Raw genomic sequence first — 16562 nt, forward strand, 5'->3', positions numbered from 1 at the left:
ATCCCCTTTGGAGAACTGCACTTGTTCTTCTCTCATGAGGCTTTCCTTCTGGGGTTTAAACATCAATGAGGTCTAATTCAGTAATTGGAAGCTTTTGTAAACATTCTGTCATGAATCTCTGCAAACTCATAATCATGTTGTCATCGAGTTTCCATATCCTCAGGGCAGCCCTTCACCTCAGTTTCCCCAAATAAACTTCACACAGACTTTCTATGGACAATAATACACCCTTCTTGGGGCCTGCGTTTATTCATATAAAAATAAACTCCAAATAAAATGCCAAGTCCCAAATTAAAGTCCAACTAAAGTCCACACAAAGAAAAATTTCTCTTCCTACTCCAAGGCCTTTCTGCCTGGGCCCTTTCCTGGTTTGACAGGCCACTCCCAGGCCCTACCTGCCTAGAGTCTCAGCCTCAACATCCAGGACTCTCTGCCGAGTCTGAGCACCCCTACTTCATGACGGCTTCCTGCTGCTCTTTATAGGGGGATCGCCTGATCCATAGCCGTGATCAGGATTGGCTGGCCCCTAGGCCTCCAGCCCTTGTTGGACAAGCCACCCTGCTACACACATCAACTCATTTTTATCATTTTCAGTTCGTCTTTCTCCAGAGGTAGATGCATTAACTTCCATGCAGTGTATTACACAGAATAGAGATCCTGGCTGCTTTGGATAAACACGGAAAATTCCACAGAACTTTTTTGTACAGCCAAGTGTATGCTCCTGAATTTCAATGATGAAATGATTACTATATGTACATAGCTTCTAAAAAGCTTTGAGATTCCTCAGTGTACGTGTGAGATATCTTTATAGCAATATCCTGCTTACATCAGTTGGGTATTAAATAGGCAATGTTTCTTGACCTGGGATCACCTTAGCAATCTACAGCCCCTAATTGTATTGCCCACAGAAAGAGTTTTGTGTTTGGGCACCATCACCAGCCTCTCTCTCTAGGATGTTATCTATTCTTGGGATGGGCTTTGGCAGGAAGAAGCTATATGTCCACCTTCATGTCTCCTTCCCAGTCTGGTTTTCGCTTGAGTGAAGGGCAAGGTGAGTTTCATCATCTTTTCCTTTCTATGTCAGGGAGACAATAGCCTTGGGAACAGTTAAACACGCACTAGCATCAAAATCAATAATTACTTTATATACCTTTTAACAAATCTTTTATCATCACGTTGTTATTGCTGGCATTTGCTAGGCCCACCACTGTGAGAAAAGATACCTGAGAACTTACGTAAAGATGAATGTTGGTCATTTCAAAGGACTGGCCATTAGGAAGAATCAGCTATCATCAGAGGAGATCTCTTTGTAAGTAACTGCATAATGCTAAATAGCAGAATGCTCGCTGCTTTATCCCTTACAACCAATGGAGCGGATTCTGGCCTCCAACCCAACCCCTATATGCTACTCTAGTGGCATACAGGGGCAGTAAGGCACTGCATTGTCTGGCGAGAACTACCCTACTGCAGGAGCTAGGAGGGCTGAATATGAAGCTCTATGCTGTCTCAGTGGAAACCCCCAGTGTAGGGGGCGGGGCTGGATTATGCAGGAGGACCAGAAGAGGGAGTCTCCATGGTGTTGTAATTCAGCATTGCTCTAGTTGAAACCACGGGCTGTGTCACCCCGAGTTGTAATTCAGATGGTACAAAGATGGTTTAGTTACCTTTGCCCTCAACTCCTCCCAAGCTGCAGCATCTGTGTTTGGCCTCCTGTTGGACACAACATCATATCTGTTCCAATGTTTCCAGCAGCGGACTGCTGCCTAACGCAACTGATGAACGTTCACCTCTCACTCAGAAACCGCAATTTACACATTATAACAGAGACGATCTTTGGGTTTTGACTCAGAATGTTATTTTTTAAAATTTGGAATAGGAGAAGTGAGAATGCTTAAGAAAGACTTCAAAACGCCGGAAGGGGCTCGGAAATATGTTAGGTAGCCAGTTGAGGTGGACACTGTCTAACCTGCCTAGACCCTTACAAAACAATGACCTTCACAAATCAAACTTTTCAACTACTTGAAATATACTCTGGACCACATGCTGCTCTCAATCTCACCAGTGCATTCAAGAGTGAGTCAGCTGAAATAAGATTTACACTGGTGAAAAATGAAAACAAACTTTGGCCTTTCAGTCCTCTCAATCTCAATTCCTTACAGCTCTCAAAAAATTAGATTTCCTCTGGCACCTACTACAAGGAACACTAACACTAAATACATGTCTGGAAAAATGTCCTCTGTGGAAGAAAAAACAGTTTTCTTAACATATCCCTTCTCTAGTTTGCATTAAAATAATTACTTATATTTTCTTGCTACAAGGGGTCTGTGACATCCTTATTAAAAATAAATGAAGTTGCAAGTCATTAAAATAAAAGTAGAAGCTTTTTGCAAATTTCCATTGGAAATTTGTTGTAGGCATTTGGGCTATTTGATTTGAAAGCTAGAATTCCCAAGTGACACATGTGTGCACAGTATCATCACAAAAAGAGATTTAATTAACATACTGAATATCACTTCAGATTGTTACATGTATCATTTGTGACCTGTTATCCATCTTTAGAACTGTAATGTATATTGTGCTGGAAACATAAAGTTATTAAAAGAGGGGATCTATATGAATAAAAAGCATATAAGAAAGCTCCAGTTTTCACTCTTTTCACTTGTGAAGGCCTCTCTGCTTATTTGTGACTGAGGCTGAAGACTATGGGCAGGATTCTGATCCCACACTGGTGACGATTTGGAGTCATTCCACTGAGTTTTACTTGAACAAAACCAGTGTGAGATCCAGACCAGCCTATTCAATGACCACAACACATTCTAGGGAAAGCCTACGAATTTCACCCAACTGTAACACAAAACTACACACAAACATCAGAGCTGAGATATTCAAAGCTGCCTAGATGATTTGGATGCCCATTTCTTAGGGCTTGATCCTGTGAGCACCTGAGAGCAACTAAGCCCATACTTTGCTTTAAGTTAATGAAATCAATGGGACTATTCATGTGCTTACAGTTAAGCATGTGCTTAAGCACATTGCCAGATTGAGACCAGAGTGCTTAGCACCTTGCGGGACCAAGCCCTGAGGTGGCTTTGAAAATCTCAGCCCAGGGAAATTTCTTTTTGTAAAAATATTCTTTTAAAAGGTTTGCAGTTCATTGAGACTGAGTAAATGTCATGCATGCCTCTGTGCTATTGCCTACTTAAGAAGGCATAGAGACCGTTAACTTGTATGACTCTGACGGATTTAGATTTACAAGCCTAGAAAAAAAGTTGAACAATGAAAAAAACAGTACATTATTTTAAATCCTCTTTATTCCTTCTGTGTTTTACTGCTAAGCATTGGTATAATTCATGTACTTTAAAAACTGCAGGTTCTTAAAAGTTGCAAAATGTCTTTTTCAAATCTGGAGGGATTAAAACTATCCACTGCACAGAAAAGACTATTTACCTCTGGGAGTGCAGGAAGGGGGGATTAAGATGGGGAACACTTTAAGAAGGCCGCTTCCTCCATGTCAATATGAGTCTATAATATCCAAGGTCTTTGTGAAGCCCTGCAAACTGAAATCATCACTTTGCAGAGCTCTATCCCTAACATTTTTGAGTGATCCCGTGCAGTAGAAACTTGAACGGGTCTGACAGGAGTTGGATAGAAGTGTGTCTAGCCCAGCTGGTCCTGAAAGGAGGATTGGCTTCTTACCAGGGCACTGAGTGGAGAAAATGGGGTACGGGCTTCTTGTGCAAAGTGCAATGACCTGAAAACATATTGGAAGAGCCATAAAACTCCCTGGGAATTGCTTTCTTTCCCCTGAATTGATTTAAAGTAGCAATCCTGGGCTCTGAGAATGGATAAAGACGTACCTAAAGTAATTTCAAAAGTTCTGTGAATCATATTCACTGTACAGTGACTATTCTCAAAAATTAGAGAGAGAATCCTGCTGACCTAACTTTTATGAACAGCCCCATTTAATTCACTTACAGTATTTGCAGGAGTAAAATGAATGATTTGAAACAAAAACCACAAAATGGGTATTAGACAACCAAACTGTCGTCTACAAAAAAGATATTTTAAGAATGTCTGTGACTGCAGGATCATTCCCCCTTCATTGTGCTTTCAAATAATTGAATTTAACTACTGCACCTGGCGGGGGGAAGGAGTCATCCATTGTTTTTGCAAGGCATTGTTTCATCAGGATGATGACGCTGGAGTTACAAGAGGATTATTATTTCAGAGTTGGAGTGGCTCATTACTTTGCTCCTTGAAAACGTGTCATTTTAAGTCCCCATAAATTTTTCAGGCACGGCCCTGGTATAAATTATTGATTAGGTATAGCAATGTATACACACACTGGGCGCAATTAATAATGCATAACAAACTGTGAGATAATAAGCTTGTGTTTTTAAATTATTTAGCATACATCAGATTCTTATCTAGCCTCCATTTATACACCATTTTAAATGAAAAGTACATTTGCTTTTAAGATGTTTTTTGAGGAAAAAATCATAAATGTCGTAGGTGAAAGTCATGCAAAGCAATTTAGCAAGACACACTAGGTCATCTCTCTCTCCTCTGATTCATGCAAACTGAGCATAAGCTGTGGGACCATGAACACAGATGATTACATCCTCCTTACAGTGCTGGGACTTCCTTCCTCCAGGCACTGAGGTTACCACTGAAGTCAATGGAAAGATTCCAGTCAACTTCAGCGGGAGCTGGGTCAGGCTTTAACAGGACAGGAGTCTCTCCTGCTGTGCTGCCATTGGATTTCCTCTGGCATGGCAGCATGGCATATGTGACTCTTACAATGGTGGTGAGAGTGGCAGCTGGTCGTAGAGCTTATCGGCCATATTGAAGTGGTTTGCGGCAGCTTTATCTTGCATAGAAAATGTCCGGCTCTTACAGAGGGAATCATGCCATGCAGAGTGACTGCTCTCAGACTCCACCCCCCATTCATGTATAAACTATGGCATGTCATGAGAAAATACTGCTTAGCTGCATTTCTCTGCTATATGGCTTCCCCAGGCCTTTTCTACATAATCTATGGTTATTCACATACCTCCTAAGTAAAAGGGATATAGAGCCCACTGTTTGCATCATTCAACTAGCTTTTGGGGTGAATTGAATTGAAAAGAAAAAGCAATAGGAAAAAAGAATGCTCCAGTCTGAGACTGGGAGTCTGGAGTTCTAACTACAGTAAGTGACTTGCCCAAGATCATACAGAAGGTCTGTGGCAAGGCCTTGCCTTCCATATGACCTTGGGCAAGTCACTTACTGTCACCGTGCTTCGGGTTTTTCCATTTGTAAATAATAACAACACTTACCTACCGTATATACGTGGGGCCGAATGAGTTAACGTTTGTCAAGTGCTTTGAGGTCTTTGAATGGAAAGCACTATAGAAGTGTAATGTGTTAATAATAATGTGCTCTACTGGATTGAGCTAAACGTTGCAAACTGGAATGGGCCTGATTCTGACCCTGTCAACATCCATGACAAACCCTCACTGCCTCCAGTGACAGGGTCCATTTACTGTAACAATCAATTTTCATGCAAAAGAATTAATTCCTTGCCATCTCTCACACGGATGGAGTTTTGCCATTACAATGCAATGCGGGAGGAGGGGCTGGAAATGCACTTAATTTAGGTTTAAATGGATGAACAGATTATCCAAAGCAAAGACACCGAGATAAAATGACCATGCCATCCTCAAGTCCCTCAGTTATACTACAATATCACAGTACCACATATGCACTGCAGTAAGCGTCCCAGATCACTCTTTGCCCCGAATATACTGAATTCCATACTGAAGTGTAATGAGCTGTGTTCCTACAGTAGCCCTCAAGAATTTACAAGAGAGGCAGCTGAAGGGGAAGAAGAGGGGGCAGACGAAGGCTTAATGTAAATGAATGAAATAAGGAGAGAAGACAAGGAATGAGAATGGGGAGAAAAGAAGAGGGGTTGATGAATAGGAAGTGAACAGTAGAAAGCAAAAAGGAGAGCAGGTGAAGGAGAGAGGGGAAAAAAGGAGCAAAAAGAAATAATTGGACTGATGGGAAATGGTGCTGTCAGGGAGAAGACAGTGGAGGCAACTATCACATAGGACAAAGGTGAACCACCCTCAATTGTTATAACTAATCCACCTGGTCAAGTTATCTACCTGTTTTCAGTGGTCAACATCTGATGTTCAAGAGGAAGGCATCAATTAGAAACCCTAATGGATTCCAATTGCTACGTGGCTTTCAGTGTATGCATTTGTAAGAGAATCCTTTGAACAAGCTCTCTCTGACGTGCCTTCTATCACATAACACTCAAGTAGAGGGCAATCAAGGAAGGATAAGGCTAGGATATTTACTGTTCCACACATGAGCACATAGTCTTTGAATTAACAAGGCGACATTGTCCTTTGCCTGGAGGCTCTCCCACATTAGCTTGTTGGAAGTGTTTGGTATGTCCTCACACACACATATATTAGAAAAACATCCATGAGATTATTAAATTTCTAGTCTCTGCAAGACCAAAGACGAATTTGTGATCAGAGGGAGTATGGTATTATACAGATACAATGTGAAATTCTGGTTCCATTGAAGCAGAACTCCCACTGACTTCAAGGGGAATATAGTATTCAGAGGGACCGCTCCCATCCCTTTCTGCTGACAGCATCAGTTCAGGAATCAAACAAGAGTAGATGGGAAGTTCAAGTTATTTTCAACTATAAGCCAAGCAGCTGAAAAAGTAAAAAGTAGCCCTGTGTCTAGGACTTGTTTAGGGGAAAAAATCTGCACTGATTTATTATTCTACCAACTTCAGTGGGGTATTTAAAGGTGTAAATCAGTGGTGAATGAGGTCCCTTAGTCTAGAAAAATTAAAACCCAAAAATCCATTATCTGTGGCATTCCTTTCTACAGGATTTCTGCATTTTTTAAAAAAGATATAAAACCTCAGCTATTTAGGGCAAAGTTCTCTCCAGTTTACTAGAGAATTTACAATACAGGAAATTACAAACTTAGCAAACTACCAAGCCCTGCTGCAAACATAATGGCTAAGACTGCGATAATCTTTTTGTCTATGACTGGGCACTGCATGTAAAGTCATAATACAACAAGTTTTGTGAGTCACTGCTAAGTAGCCAAGTAAAATGATGAATGTCTGAAAGGGTATCCCCAGTGATATTATTGGCAGGAGCACTCAAAGCTAATGCTATCCCCTAAACATATTAGACTGTTTAGGGACTGATCCTGCATTGCTTATGTACCCATAAACTCCCATGGACTTACATTACCATTAATTTTGATGGGAGCTTTGGATACTCAAATAATGTATGTCGGGGTACTCAGAGAAATACATCTGGAAAGGTTACAGAGTACATATTTGTGTCTGCACCTTTCAAACATCTACAACTGGGGAAACTTTTGATCTACTACATATTAATGCCCTGCTAATAAGGGAGCTTGGCTTTGAATACAAAGCAAAAAATAAACTGTTTATAAAATGAATTGTTGTTTTGCACTAAATCTTTTGGCCCAAGTAAAAGCTATGCACGGTCCTGAAATCATTTCCATTATGTGGTAAGGGGTAGGATGCAGATTCCATGGTGCACTACGGAGCACAACACTATGCAGGCTCTCAAGGCAGAACCTTGAAAGGGGAGGTTACAGTCATTGTCAATGGGTCACTGACTACAGAGAGGATCTAGCCGAAGCCCATATAAAGACAGAGTTGCCTCGTGCCCTACCCTGAGGTTGTGGATATGAATGTGTGTGGGAGGATTCCAACCCTGCCAGGCCTCCACATGATCCTTCTCTCTGCATGCAAGTCATACACTTGTGGTAGGGAGTGAGTCCAGATTTCAGATCTGCTACCGCTTTACTAAAAAGTACAGTAGCAGCCTTGAGATTAAAAAAGGAAGGAAAGAAGTTAATTAAGAATTTGTATTTTCGCATTATATTTGTGCTATTAATGTAAAAAATACTAAATTCTATTAATGTAAAAAAAAAGTTAGCGCTATTCCTAAAGAGAAGCTGGTGATCAAACACAAAAAGGAAACATTTTGAACGTTTAAGGAAGATATATATTCTGATCACAGATACCATGGCATAACTAACTGTTATCTGTTATTATTATTGTTTTTATAAAGTTTATTTTTAAAATCAAAGTAGAAAATTACATGAACAAAAATATGTAATTTTTAGAAACGTACTAAGTTTATCATTTATCACCCATTAGCTGTTAAAATAGTTCCTTGATCTAGTCTTTTGATCTTTCACACAAATGGGAGGCCAACACTGATTAACTACCATCAAAATTAAAATTCCTTATTACTGCCAGTTTAACTGTAATACAAGCATTGAAACATTAGTCTGTAGACAGACCAGAAATTAAAATTGAAATCTGTAACATACTGGATCTAATATAGGAAACATGAAAGCAGAGATGACCAGAATGGTCCATGAAGAATTAGACCAGGAAGAACACTCTGTTGAATGACACTGTATTCATGGACAATAGCCTGTTGATATAATTATGACTTCCTGAAACAAATCTTACAACATTTTGGTGACCTGAATATGGTCCACTGGAGTCAATGGATTCCCATTGGCTTCAGCAGTAACAGGATCCAGCCCACAATCTCTAAAACAAAATGAACGAGAGACACAGAGAACGAGATTTCAGAATACTACATGATCTTAGCTGACATGAAAGAGAATACAAAAGATTCCACGCACAAAATCCAGTGTAGAAAATTCAGCAAATATGCCATGTTCAACAACAGCGTTTTGACATATCTCATTGTTTTTCCACAAATGGAAAAACATCTATGATCGTCATCTATTTTTACAGGCTGTCATTACTATCGAGAACGCTTTGAGCTAAGCAGGCTAAAAAGATATCTCCTTTTTTTATGCAAACTGTGTTTTGTTTTTGTATTGCTAAAGAACATTACAGCAAAGGGCACACTCTGCTGGTCAGAAGCACCCTTTATACCAGGTGTCTTTTACAATGACTCAAAAACCGATCTAACTACAGGGGATTGGGATCTGAAGTGGTTAATCACTAGCAGGTTGCTATCTGACTTTTTTCATAATCTCAAATATTGGGGAACTTGTCTATGACACTCTCACTATGTGCAAACTACATCACACTTCTCAAGTATCAGATTGATCGGTGCATACAGTAGGAACATTTGCTGAAAAAAGTTTTTAAAAGCATTATGTCATTGTTCAAAACTCTTTACCTTGGGCTTTTCATCCAGTATTTGCTGACGAATCTCCTTGTGTTTTTCTACAAGTTTCTCCTGTCTTTTACTTTGAGCATCTTCTAGCTATAAAAAAGAGCAAAAAGTTCTGTTTCACCGAGTACACAAATCTGCTTTTTTCCAATTAAAAATATTACAATTCTCTAATGACAACTGTAAACCTTTTTAATACAGCTGTGTAATCCTCTTTTTGATATGCACCAATGACTGCTGTTGCTGGCAATAGTTCTTCTACGCAGGAGCGGCACCAGGGTTTTTGGCGCCCTAGGCAGGGGTCCTTCCGCGCTCCCGGTCGTCGTCGGCAATTCTGCGGCGGCGGGTCCCGGAGTGAGTGAAGGACCCACCGCAGAATTGCCGCCGAAGACCCGGAGCGCGGAAGGACCCCCCCCGCCGCCGAAATGCCGCCCCCCCAAATCCTGGCGCCCTAGGCAACCACCTAGGTCGCCTAAATGGAAGCGCCGGCCCTGCTTCTACGGGTGCCTACACCACACACTTCACAGGAGAGACAAGGTGGGTGAGATAATTGGATCAACTTCTGTTGGTGAGAGAGACAAGCTTGTCTCTCTAATATCCTGGGCCCGACATGGCTACAACAACACTGCATATAAACTTCACAGGAGGCATTCAGAGTCAGACTGCAAAATATCCGTGACAATGCAATGCTCCTAAAAATAATATTTTATTGCAAACTTTGATCCTCATCCTACAAGAAGCCTTGTATGGCTAATTCCTGCACCCAAAAGGAACTCTTTGCAGGACTGGGGCCTTGAATAAGGAAACATGTTCACAAATTTTTGGCTACAGTCCAGAACTTGGGCCATGGTTCAGCAAAGTACTTAAACATGCACTTGCCTTCCATGGAAATAAAACACTGGCTTAAAGTTAAGCATATTCTTAAGTGGTTTTCTGTACTGGGGCCTTTGTGAGCAAAAATGACCCAGCTGTTGAATTAAAATAGTTCTGCACTGAAGACCTAAAGAAATTAATGGGAGTTTATTTTGCATATTTTTGATCTGAAAACATTTTAATCCACATTTCAGAAAGCAAAATTTGGGGCTCAATACCACATAAAAACAGTTAAAGCCATAAAATAGCTAACATTTTCTCTTGAATTTCCATGAAACAAAAGTATTTTATTCTGCAGAGCTCTCCTTTGAATGCTTATGCATTTCAGCAGTTCTACAAACCTAATAAAGAATAAGGCATATGCTGTAATTAATTGTTTTTTGGTTCTCAGAGTTCTTTAAGCCATCATTGCATTCTTGAGACTGCAAACCAATTTACAAAAATGTTTCTCCAATACCTGAAGGCAAGAGGTCGTACATGGTTTCCATGAATAAAAACTGCACAAAGATCAAAATAAATCTAGATTCAGATAAGAAAAATAATTTAATTCCCCCAGTCACTGATTGTTCAAAAAAAGACATAAAATTCTAATTTCATATACAGTAATATACAAATAATCTGTATGGCAGTTGCACAAAAACTTGAAATTTTTAAACCTTCATTTAAAACTTTAGAAAAAATGGTTACTCACCTGTACAATAACAGTTGTTCTTCAGGATGTTTTACGTACTTATACATTCCACCGTAGGTGTATCTACACCCAATGCACTTAAGTCAGAGACTTTTGCCAGCAGTGCCACTAGGCAGTACATGCCTAGTGGTACCTCTATTGGAATCAGGATATAGTGGGAATAAAAGCCTTTCCCTCTGTGCTGATAAAGAGCTTCCTCTATTGCGCCCAGATCCAAGAGACTGTACGTCTTGCATTAATACAGCCTCGTGAGATGGGTCCCTGGAAAGGGATGGGGAAGGTAGGGTAGGAAGTGAATTGGCCGAGAAGAGATTTCTGTCCATGCACTGTAACAGGAAGGTAGGCAGTTTCCAAATAGGCAGCCGAAACTTTGGAGATGATTTACTGTCAGTATGCTGTCTTCGACTGTGATGCCAAAATGACTGTTTTGAAGCAGAGGTCTGGTGAGAAAGGCCTTCTGTGGACAAAGCTGATGGGCAACATCTAGAAGGCTTAGATCTCTGTCTAGAATGATCTTAAAGTTCATATTGTCCCTGTGGTCTAAAATATTTCCTCTTCATCACTGGGGTACAGATATTGAGAGAGCAAAGAGTCGCACAGGAATCTTCACACGCACAGCATGAACATCAGTCTTTCGAGAAAAGAGCTTAGTGCCCCCAAATGGCAAGTTTTCGATTGTATTTTGAAGTTCCCTTGGGATGCAGAAGGCTTGTAACTAACAAGAATACCTCATTGAGATGGCTGTCACCATTGAAAATGAAGCCATTTCAGCTGTGTCGATAGCCATTTAGAGATGTCTGGGCAGTGAGGTGACCTTCAGAGGCTATAGCCAAGAACTGTTCTTCATATTCCTCTGGCAACTTATCTGTGAATTTAGAAATTGCCCACCAATTAATAAAGGAATTTTTGGCCAATAAAGCCTGACAGTTTGACACACTAATTTGAAGGCTTATGGAGGTATAGGCCTCTCTACTGTATAAATCCAGTCTCATAAATTCCTTGTCTTTGGGGGTAGCCTTGGGGAGCAACTGCCTCAATTGTTCATTCATTGCTGTGACAACTAAAGAATCTGGGGTAGGGTGAGTGAAAAAATAATCGTGTTCTTGCTGGGAAACCTGATATCGTCTATCCACACATTTGGCAGTGGGTGGAAGTGAAATGAGTGTCTGCCAAAGGGTCTTAGCAGGTTCCAGCAGGGTTTCGTTAATGGGAAGGCTGACCTTTCCCAGTCTGCAGGATATCTAATAGCTCGTGCAGATTATCTTGCAAAAGTTCCACCTGTGCTCCTAGGGAAGCAGCCACCCTCCTTCTAAAGTCTTGAAAGACCTTAAAGTGCTCAGGCAAAGCTGAAGTTGACTCAAGTGCGATGGACTCATCTGCAGAAGAGGAGGAATATCTTGGAGTTCTTCTATTGGGTCCTCTTGGTCTGGGTACTCCAAAGCCGGGTGACAGGATTTTGTGGTTCCACAGGAGCTTCACTAGTGGCTACAGGAGTTGGAAGAGGTGACTTCCTCCTGGATTGTGTAGCTGATGGAGTCCAGAGGGCCTGAGAGCAGTCTAAGAGGCCAAAGGGACTATAGCAGTGTTTGCAATGTCTGTGGTGGAGGGCACCATACCAGGGCATCTGTATGAATAACTCATCTTGCTCCATGGGTCATGCATGCTTAGCGTGAGATCCATATGGAGATCCGAAAGACCTCAGAAATAAAGGTCTATCATTGTCCGAGTCTGACGAAGAGGAAAGATAACTTTCTTTTCATTGAATGGACAGGAAAGTCCAGTGGTTACTGGTGGAGTCCTGGGCACAGGAGATACACAGTGCTGCACCAAAGGTAGGATGAAGTATCTGACAGTGCTGGTGGAAGCAGACAAGCACCAACAATGAAGGTAAATTTTCTGTGGCTGGAGATGGTATTGGATCCACCAGTGCTGGGGTTAAAGATCTCTCCAGTAAGGGAGAAAGCACTGGTCTTGACAGCCCCACTGGAGCTAGCATCAGCGGTGCAGCCTCGGATAGTGTACAGGGAGTGTTGAGTGGGCACCAGCGGACTTTTAGCACCATTGTTTGAGGTGAGGAGTGCAGCCTATCTGCCTCAAAGTTCTGAACCTGTTGAGGAGGCCGCAGGAGAGGAAGGAGATCTATGATTCTCACCCGAAACTAGCTTTGGAGCCATGGCAGCTGGAGGGGCCCTCCTTGTGGAGGAAATTTCTGCTCTCTCGTCATAGGGATCAGGCACTGAACAGGGATGCATTGCCTTTTCAAGAAGATACACCTTAAATCAGAAATCCCTCTGTTTCTTTGCCCTCATGGGGAATGAGGTACAGATACGGCATTTGTCCCTCACATGTCCCTCGCCTAAACAAATTAGACAACTATTGTGCCTGTCAGTGATGGGGATAAGGGCCCTGCATGCGGCACATTTCTGCCCAGCAAAAACCCCCTCCACAAAGCCTAAGTAACTAAACTATAACTATACTAAGTGAACTATAACTTTGTACAAAGTGAGGAAATCCTTAAGTTGGCTAACCAAGGCTCATGAATGCTGGGGAACTCTAAATATTGCCATGGGTGATGAGAGGGAACTGAGAGAGCAAGGTGGCGTCTATGCCCCTTTTATGCCCTTGGCTCTGTGCATGGGGAGGGAATGCGCCCCCTAGTGGTACTGCTCGCAAAAGTCTCTGACTTGAGTGCGTTGGGTGCACGTATACCTACAGTGGACTGTATATGCTCATAATCACTCCACGGATAACTTCCAGTCAAACGGTAATCTGTAAAAGCTGAAGTTTTACAAACAATGTAAATACAACAGACTAACGTACCCTCTTTATGTACTGCACCACTTCCTGGATATACGATCGAATCATTTCCGTCTTCTCCCTGGGGACAAGGGATTAACAAGTTATTGCAGTCGACAAAATTACATCAATACGTTTGTCAGTTCAGATAAATCAATACCCAATGTGATAGACTCTGCCTTGAAGAGACAGTTCTGTCTGTCCGTCCATTTCTAAAGTGTCTAATATGTTAGAATCAGGGTGTTGGAGTTGTATCTTCAGAAACATCCCGAAATGTCCAGATCTGTGACTTCCTGCAATGAAATTATTTTCTCTTGCTTGCCTTTAAGCCCTGATAATGTCAGGCAAGTCCTGCTCTCAGTTAGTCCTTCTGCTGTAGGATATCGTTCCTGCTGTGGCTTCTATGTGGTAGCAGTATTCGTTTAAGTGTGAAAATGGAATACCAAAGAGAACACACAGGGCATCGCCTGGTACATGCTACCCAACATGTTATATTACGCAGCATTCCATGTCAGCGAGCAGGTACTATGAATGAAATCCAGCCTCACTGAAGTCAATGACAAAACTCTCAGTGACTCCAGTAGGGTCAGGATTTCACCACAAAACTTTATTACGTAAGCCCTGGAGTTCTGGATTGAGTTGAAACATTTGAATTTTAGAGGTGCCTATGAATATACTACAGTCAAACCCCGCAATAAGGCACCCCGCCATAATGCGAAATCGCATATAATGCGATCACAATTTGGCCCCAGTTTAAGACATACAGTAATACAGTATGTACCAGTGGTCCCCAATGCCATGACGCCTGCCGGGACATTGATGTGCCCCCGCCTAGTGCCAGGCACGGGAGAGAAGCTGTGGCCCCGTGCTTGCTGGGGACAGAGCACCGGCGCCTGCAGACCTGGAGCTCTCTGTCCCCGGCAGGCATGGGGCCGCAGTTTCTCTCCAAGCCGGAGCGGAGCCGTGGCCCCACGCCTGCCGGGGACAGAGAACAACAGGGCTGCGAGCGCCGGTGCTCACTGTCCCCGGCAGGTGCAGGGCCACAGCTTCTCTCCCCTGCAGGGCACTAGGCACTAGGGGCACTAGGCGGCGCACATCAATGCACCGCCTTGGGGACCACTGAGGGCTTGAAACCCCGCTATACCGCGACCCCGCATTTAGCACGATGCAATTTTTTGGACCCCAAACATCGCGGTATAGCAGGGTTTCACTGTATGTAGGCATTGGATAGGGTCTAACTCTACAATGGCAGACAGCCTGGCAGGCCAAATGACGGCTCACAGAGCTTCTCTGCTAACGTGATAGTTTAGCTGGTGATGTGCTGCAATATTTTAGGGGTAGGGCACGGCTGCTTGTCTTCTGCTTTTGAACTGCATTGTCTTGTTCTGCTCCACAACAATGCTGCTGTGCCCTGTTGGTTAACCTCTCAGCTGCCACACTGACTGGGAACAACAAAAAGAGGTTTCTACTGGCCCATTTCATCGGTTTTCTTTACAACCCCTTTAAGGGAAGGCAGGAGAACTTGGGCAGGAACATCTTAGCAGCTTCATCTGCAGTGACCTTTTAGACAGATTTTTTTCAGGACGGCCTGGCCAGAGTCAGCACACACTGCCATAGATACGTGCACCATAGCAGGGGCAGTGCACATACATTAGAAGTCAGTGGGACTTAGGCTCCAAAGCCACTTATGGGCCTTTGAAAATTTTACCTGTTGCAATATAGGCCCTGATTCTGTACCATTACAATGAATGGGAACTTTGCCATTGACTTCAACGATCGCAGTATCAAGCCCACAATGAACATGCAGCTTATTAGAGATGATGGTATGTAGTAATTTGAGTATATAGTGTAAGATGTTTCTTTATTGTTTGTGAAGTTCGCAGAGGGGGGAGAAAACTGTCCCCAAATGATGGAGTAGTTGCAATATTTCAATAAAATCAAGGAGCACTTAAGAGGTTAAACAGAATTTTGAATGGCTTGGTAAACCTATCTATACATAAGGGACTAAAATATGTTGCTTCCAGGCAGCTATGCAAACCCTAGAGACAGGGAAAAATTAAGGATAATAGAAAAATGAAAGCCTGCAAAGCTTGGCACAATATATTAATCTGGGCGTGTTTTGATTTCCCACATTTGCGAGAGAGCAGCCTCAAATACCTACTTGCACAGGAGGTCTTGATGGGATCCACTGGGTTTGCACACAGGTCCTGCTACCTCTTTCAGTGGGGAGGGGCAAACTGTGTCCACTTGTTGGAACAGCTGGGGAGAAATATAACGAGTTTCCTGCTCCTTTTGCTGCCTCCATTGGATTTACCTGGGCAAGGAGTTTGAGGGAGCCTGCTCAGGGACTTTTGTCTGCTTCCTTTTGAACACCTACGTTGATATTTCAATAATCTCTCTACAGGCAAATCATTTCACGTTGCAATTGATTTTACTGTTAGAACATTTTTCATAATGTCTAACTGATTTTTCCCAATTTTGTTTCCGTGCCATTATGCCAACTTTAACCACCTTAAATAATTCTTCCCCTTTTACACTATCACTTATTATTCCCATTTTGTCATCTTCTCTTTAGGCTGCTTATTACATTCCTCTAATGACTGTTCTCAGGTCATGCGCGGTAGTCCTTTTATCTCTGTAGCCCATCTTTCATTTCTATCAATAAAAATATGTATTTCTTTTCCCTACAAGGAGAAGCTCCAAACTATACACAGTGGTAACACTATATTAAACACTGTATAATCGTGGCTTTGTGGAAAAGCTTGGGGGTTTGTTTTGGTTTTTTGTTTGCTTGGGTTTTTTAAATTCTTTTGCAGTTTTTTTTTTAAATTTGGTTTTAAATATTACAAAGCATCAGGATCTTGGGCAGAGTTAGGCAGGACTAGTGGCAGGAGCTCAGTAGGCAGAACAAACACCGGAGTTCAGAGTCAGTATCAGAGTCAATAGTCAGGCCAAGGGTCCAGCTGTGGACAGAGCTAGGG

General features: G+C 42.2%; 1 protein-coding gene across 3 annotated transcripts in view; it reads right to left on the reverse strand.

Moving 5' to 3' along the window:
* PLCB1 (phospholipase C beta 1) overlaps positions 1–16562 on the reverse strand; it is a 623222-nt gene that overhangs the window by 80212 nt on the left and 526448 nt on the right. For all 3 annotated transcript variants that reach the window (XM_065589796.1, XM_065589798.1, XM_065589797.1), the window contains 2 exons: positions 13606–13663; positions 9228–9314 (listed from right to left, as the gene is read on the reverse strand). In XM_065589796.1, coding sequence (XP_065445868.1) covers positions 9228–9314; positions 13606–13663 — 145 coding nt within the window. The remainder of the gene's footprint in view (positions 1–9227; positions 9315–13605; positions 13664–16562) is intronic.

The sequence above is a fragment of the Chrysemys picta genome, chromosome 3, assembly GCF_011386835.1.
Source record: "Chrysemys picta bellii isolate R12L10 chromosome 3, ASM1138683v2, whole genome shotgun sequence".
In the NCBI taxonomy this organism is placed as follows: Eukaryota; Metazoa; Chordata; order Testudines; family Emydidae; genus Chrysemys; species Chrysemys picta.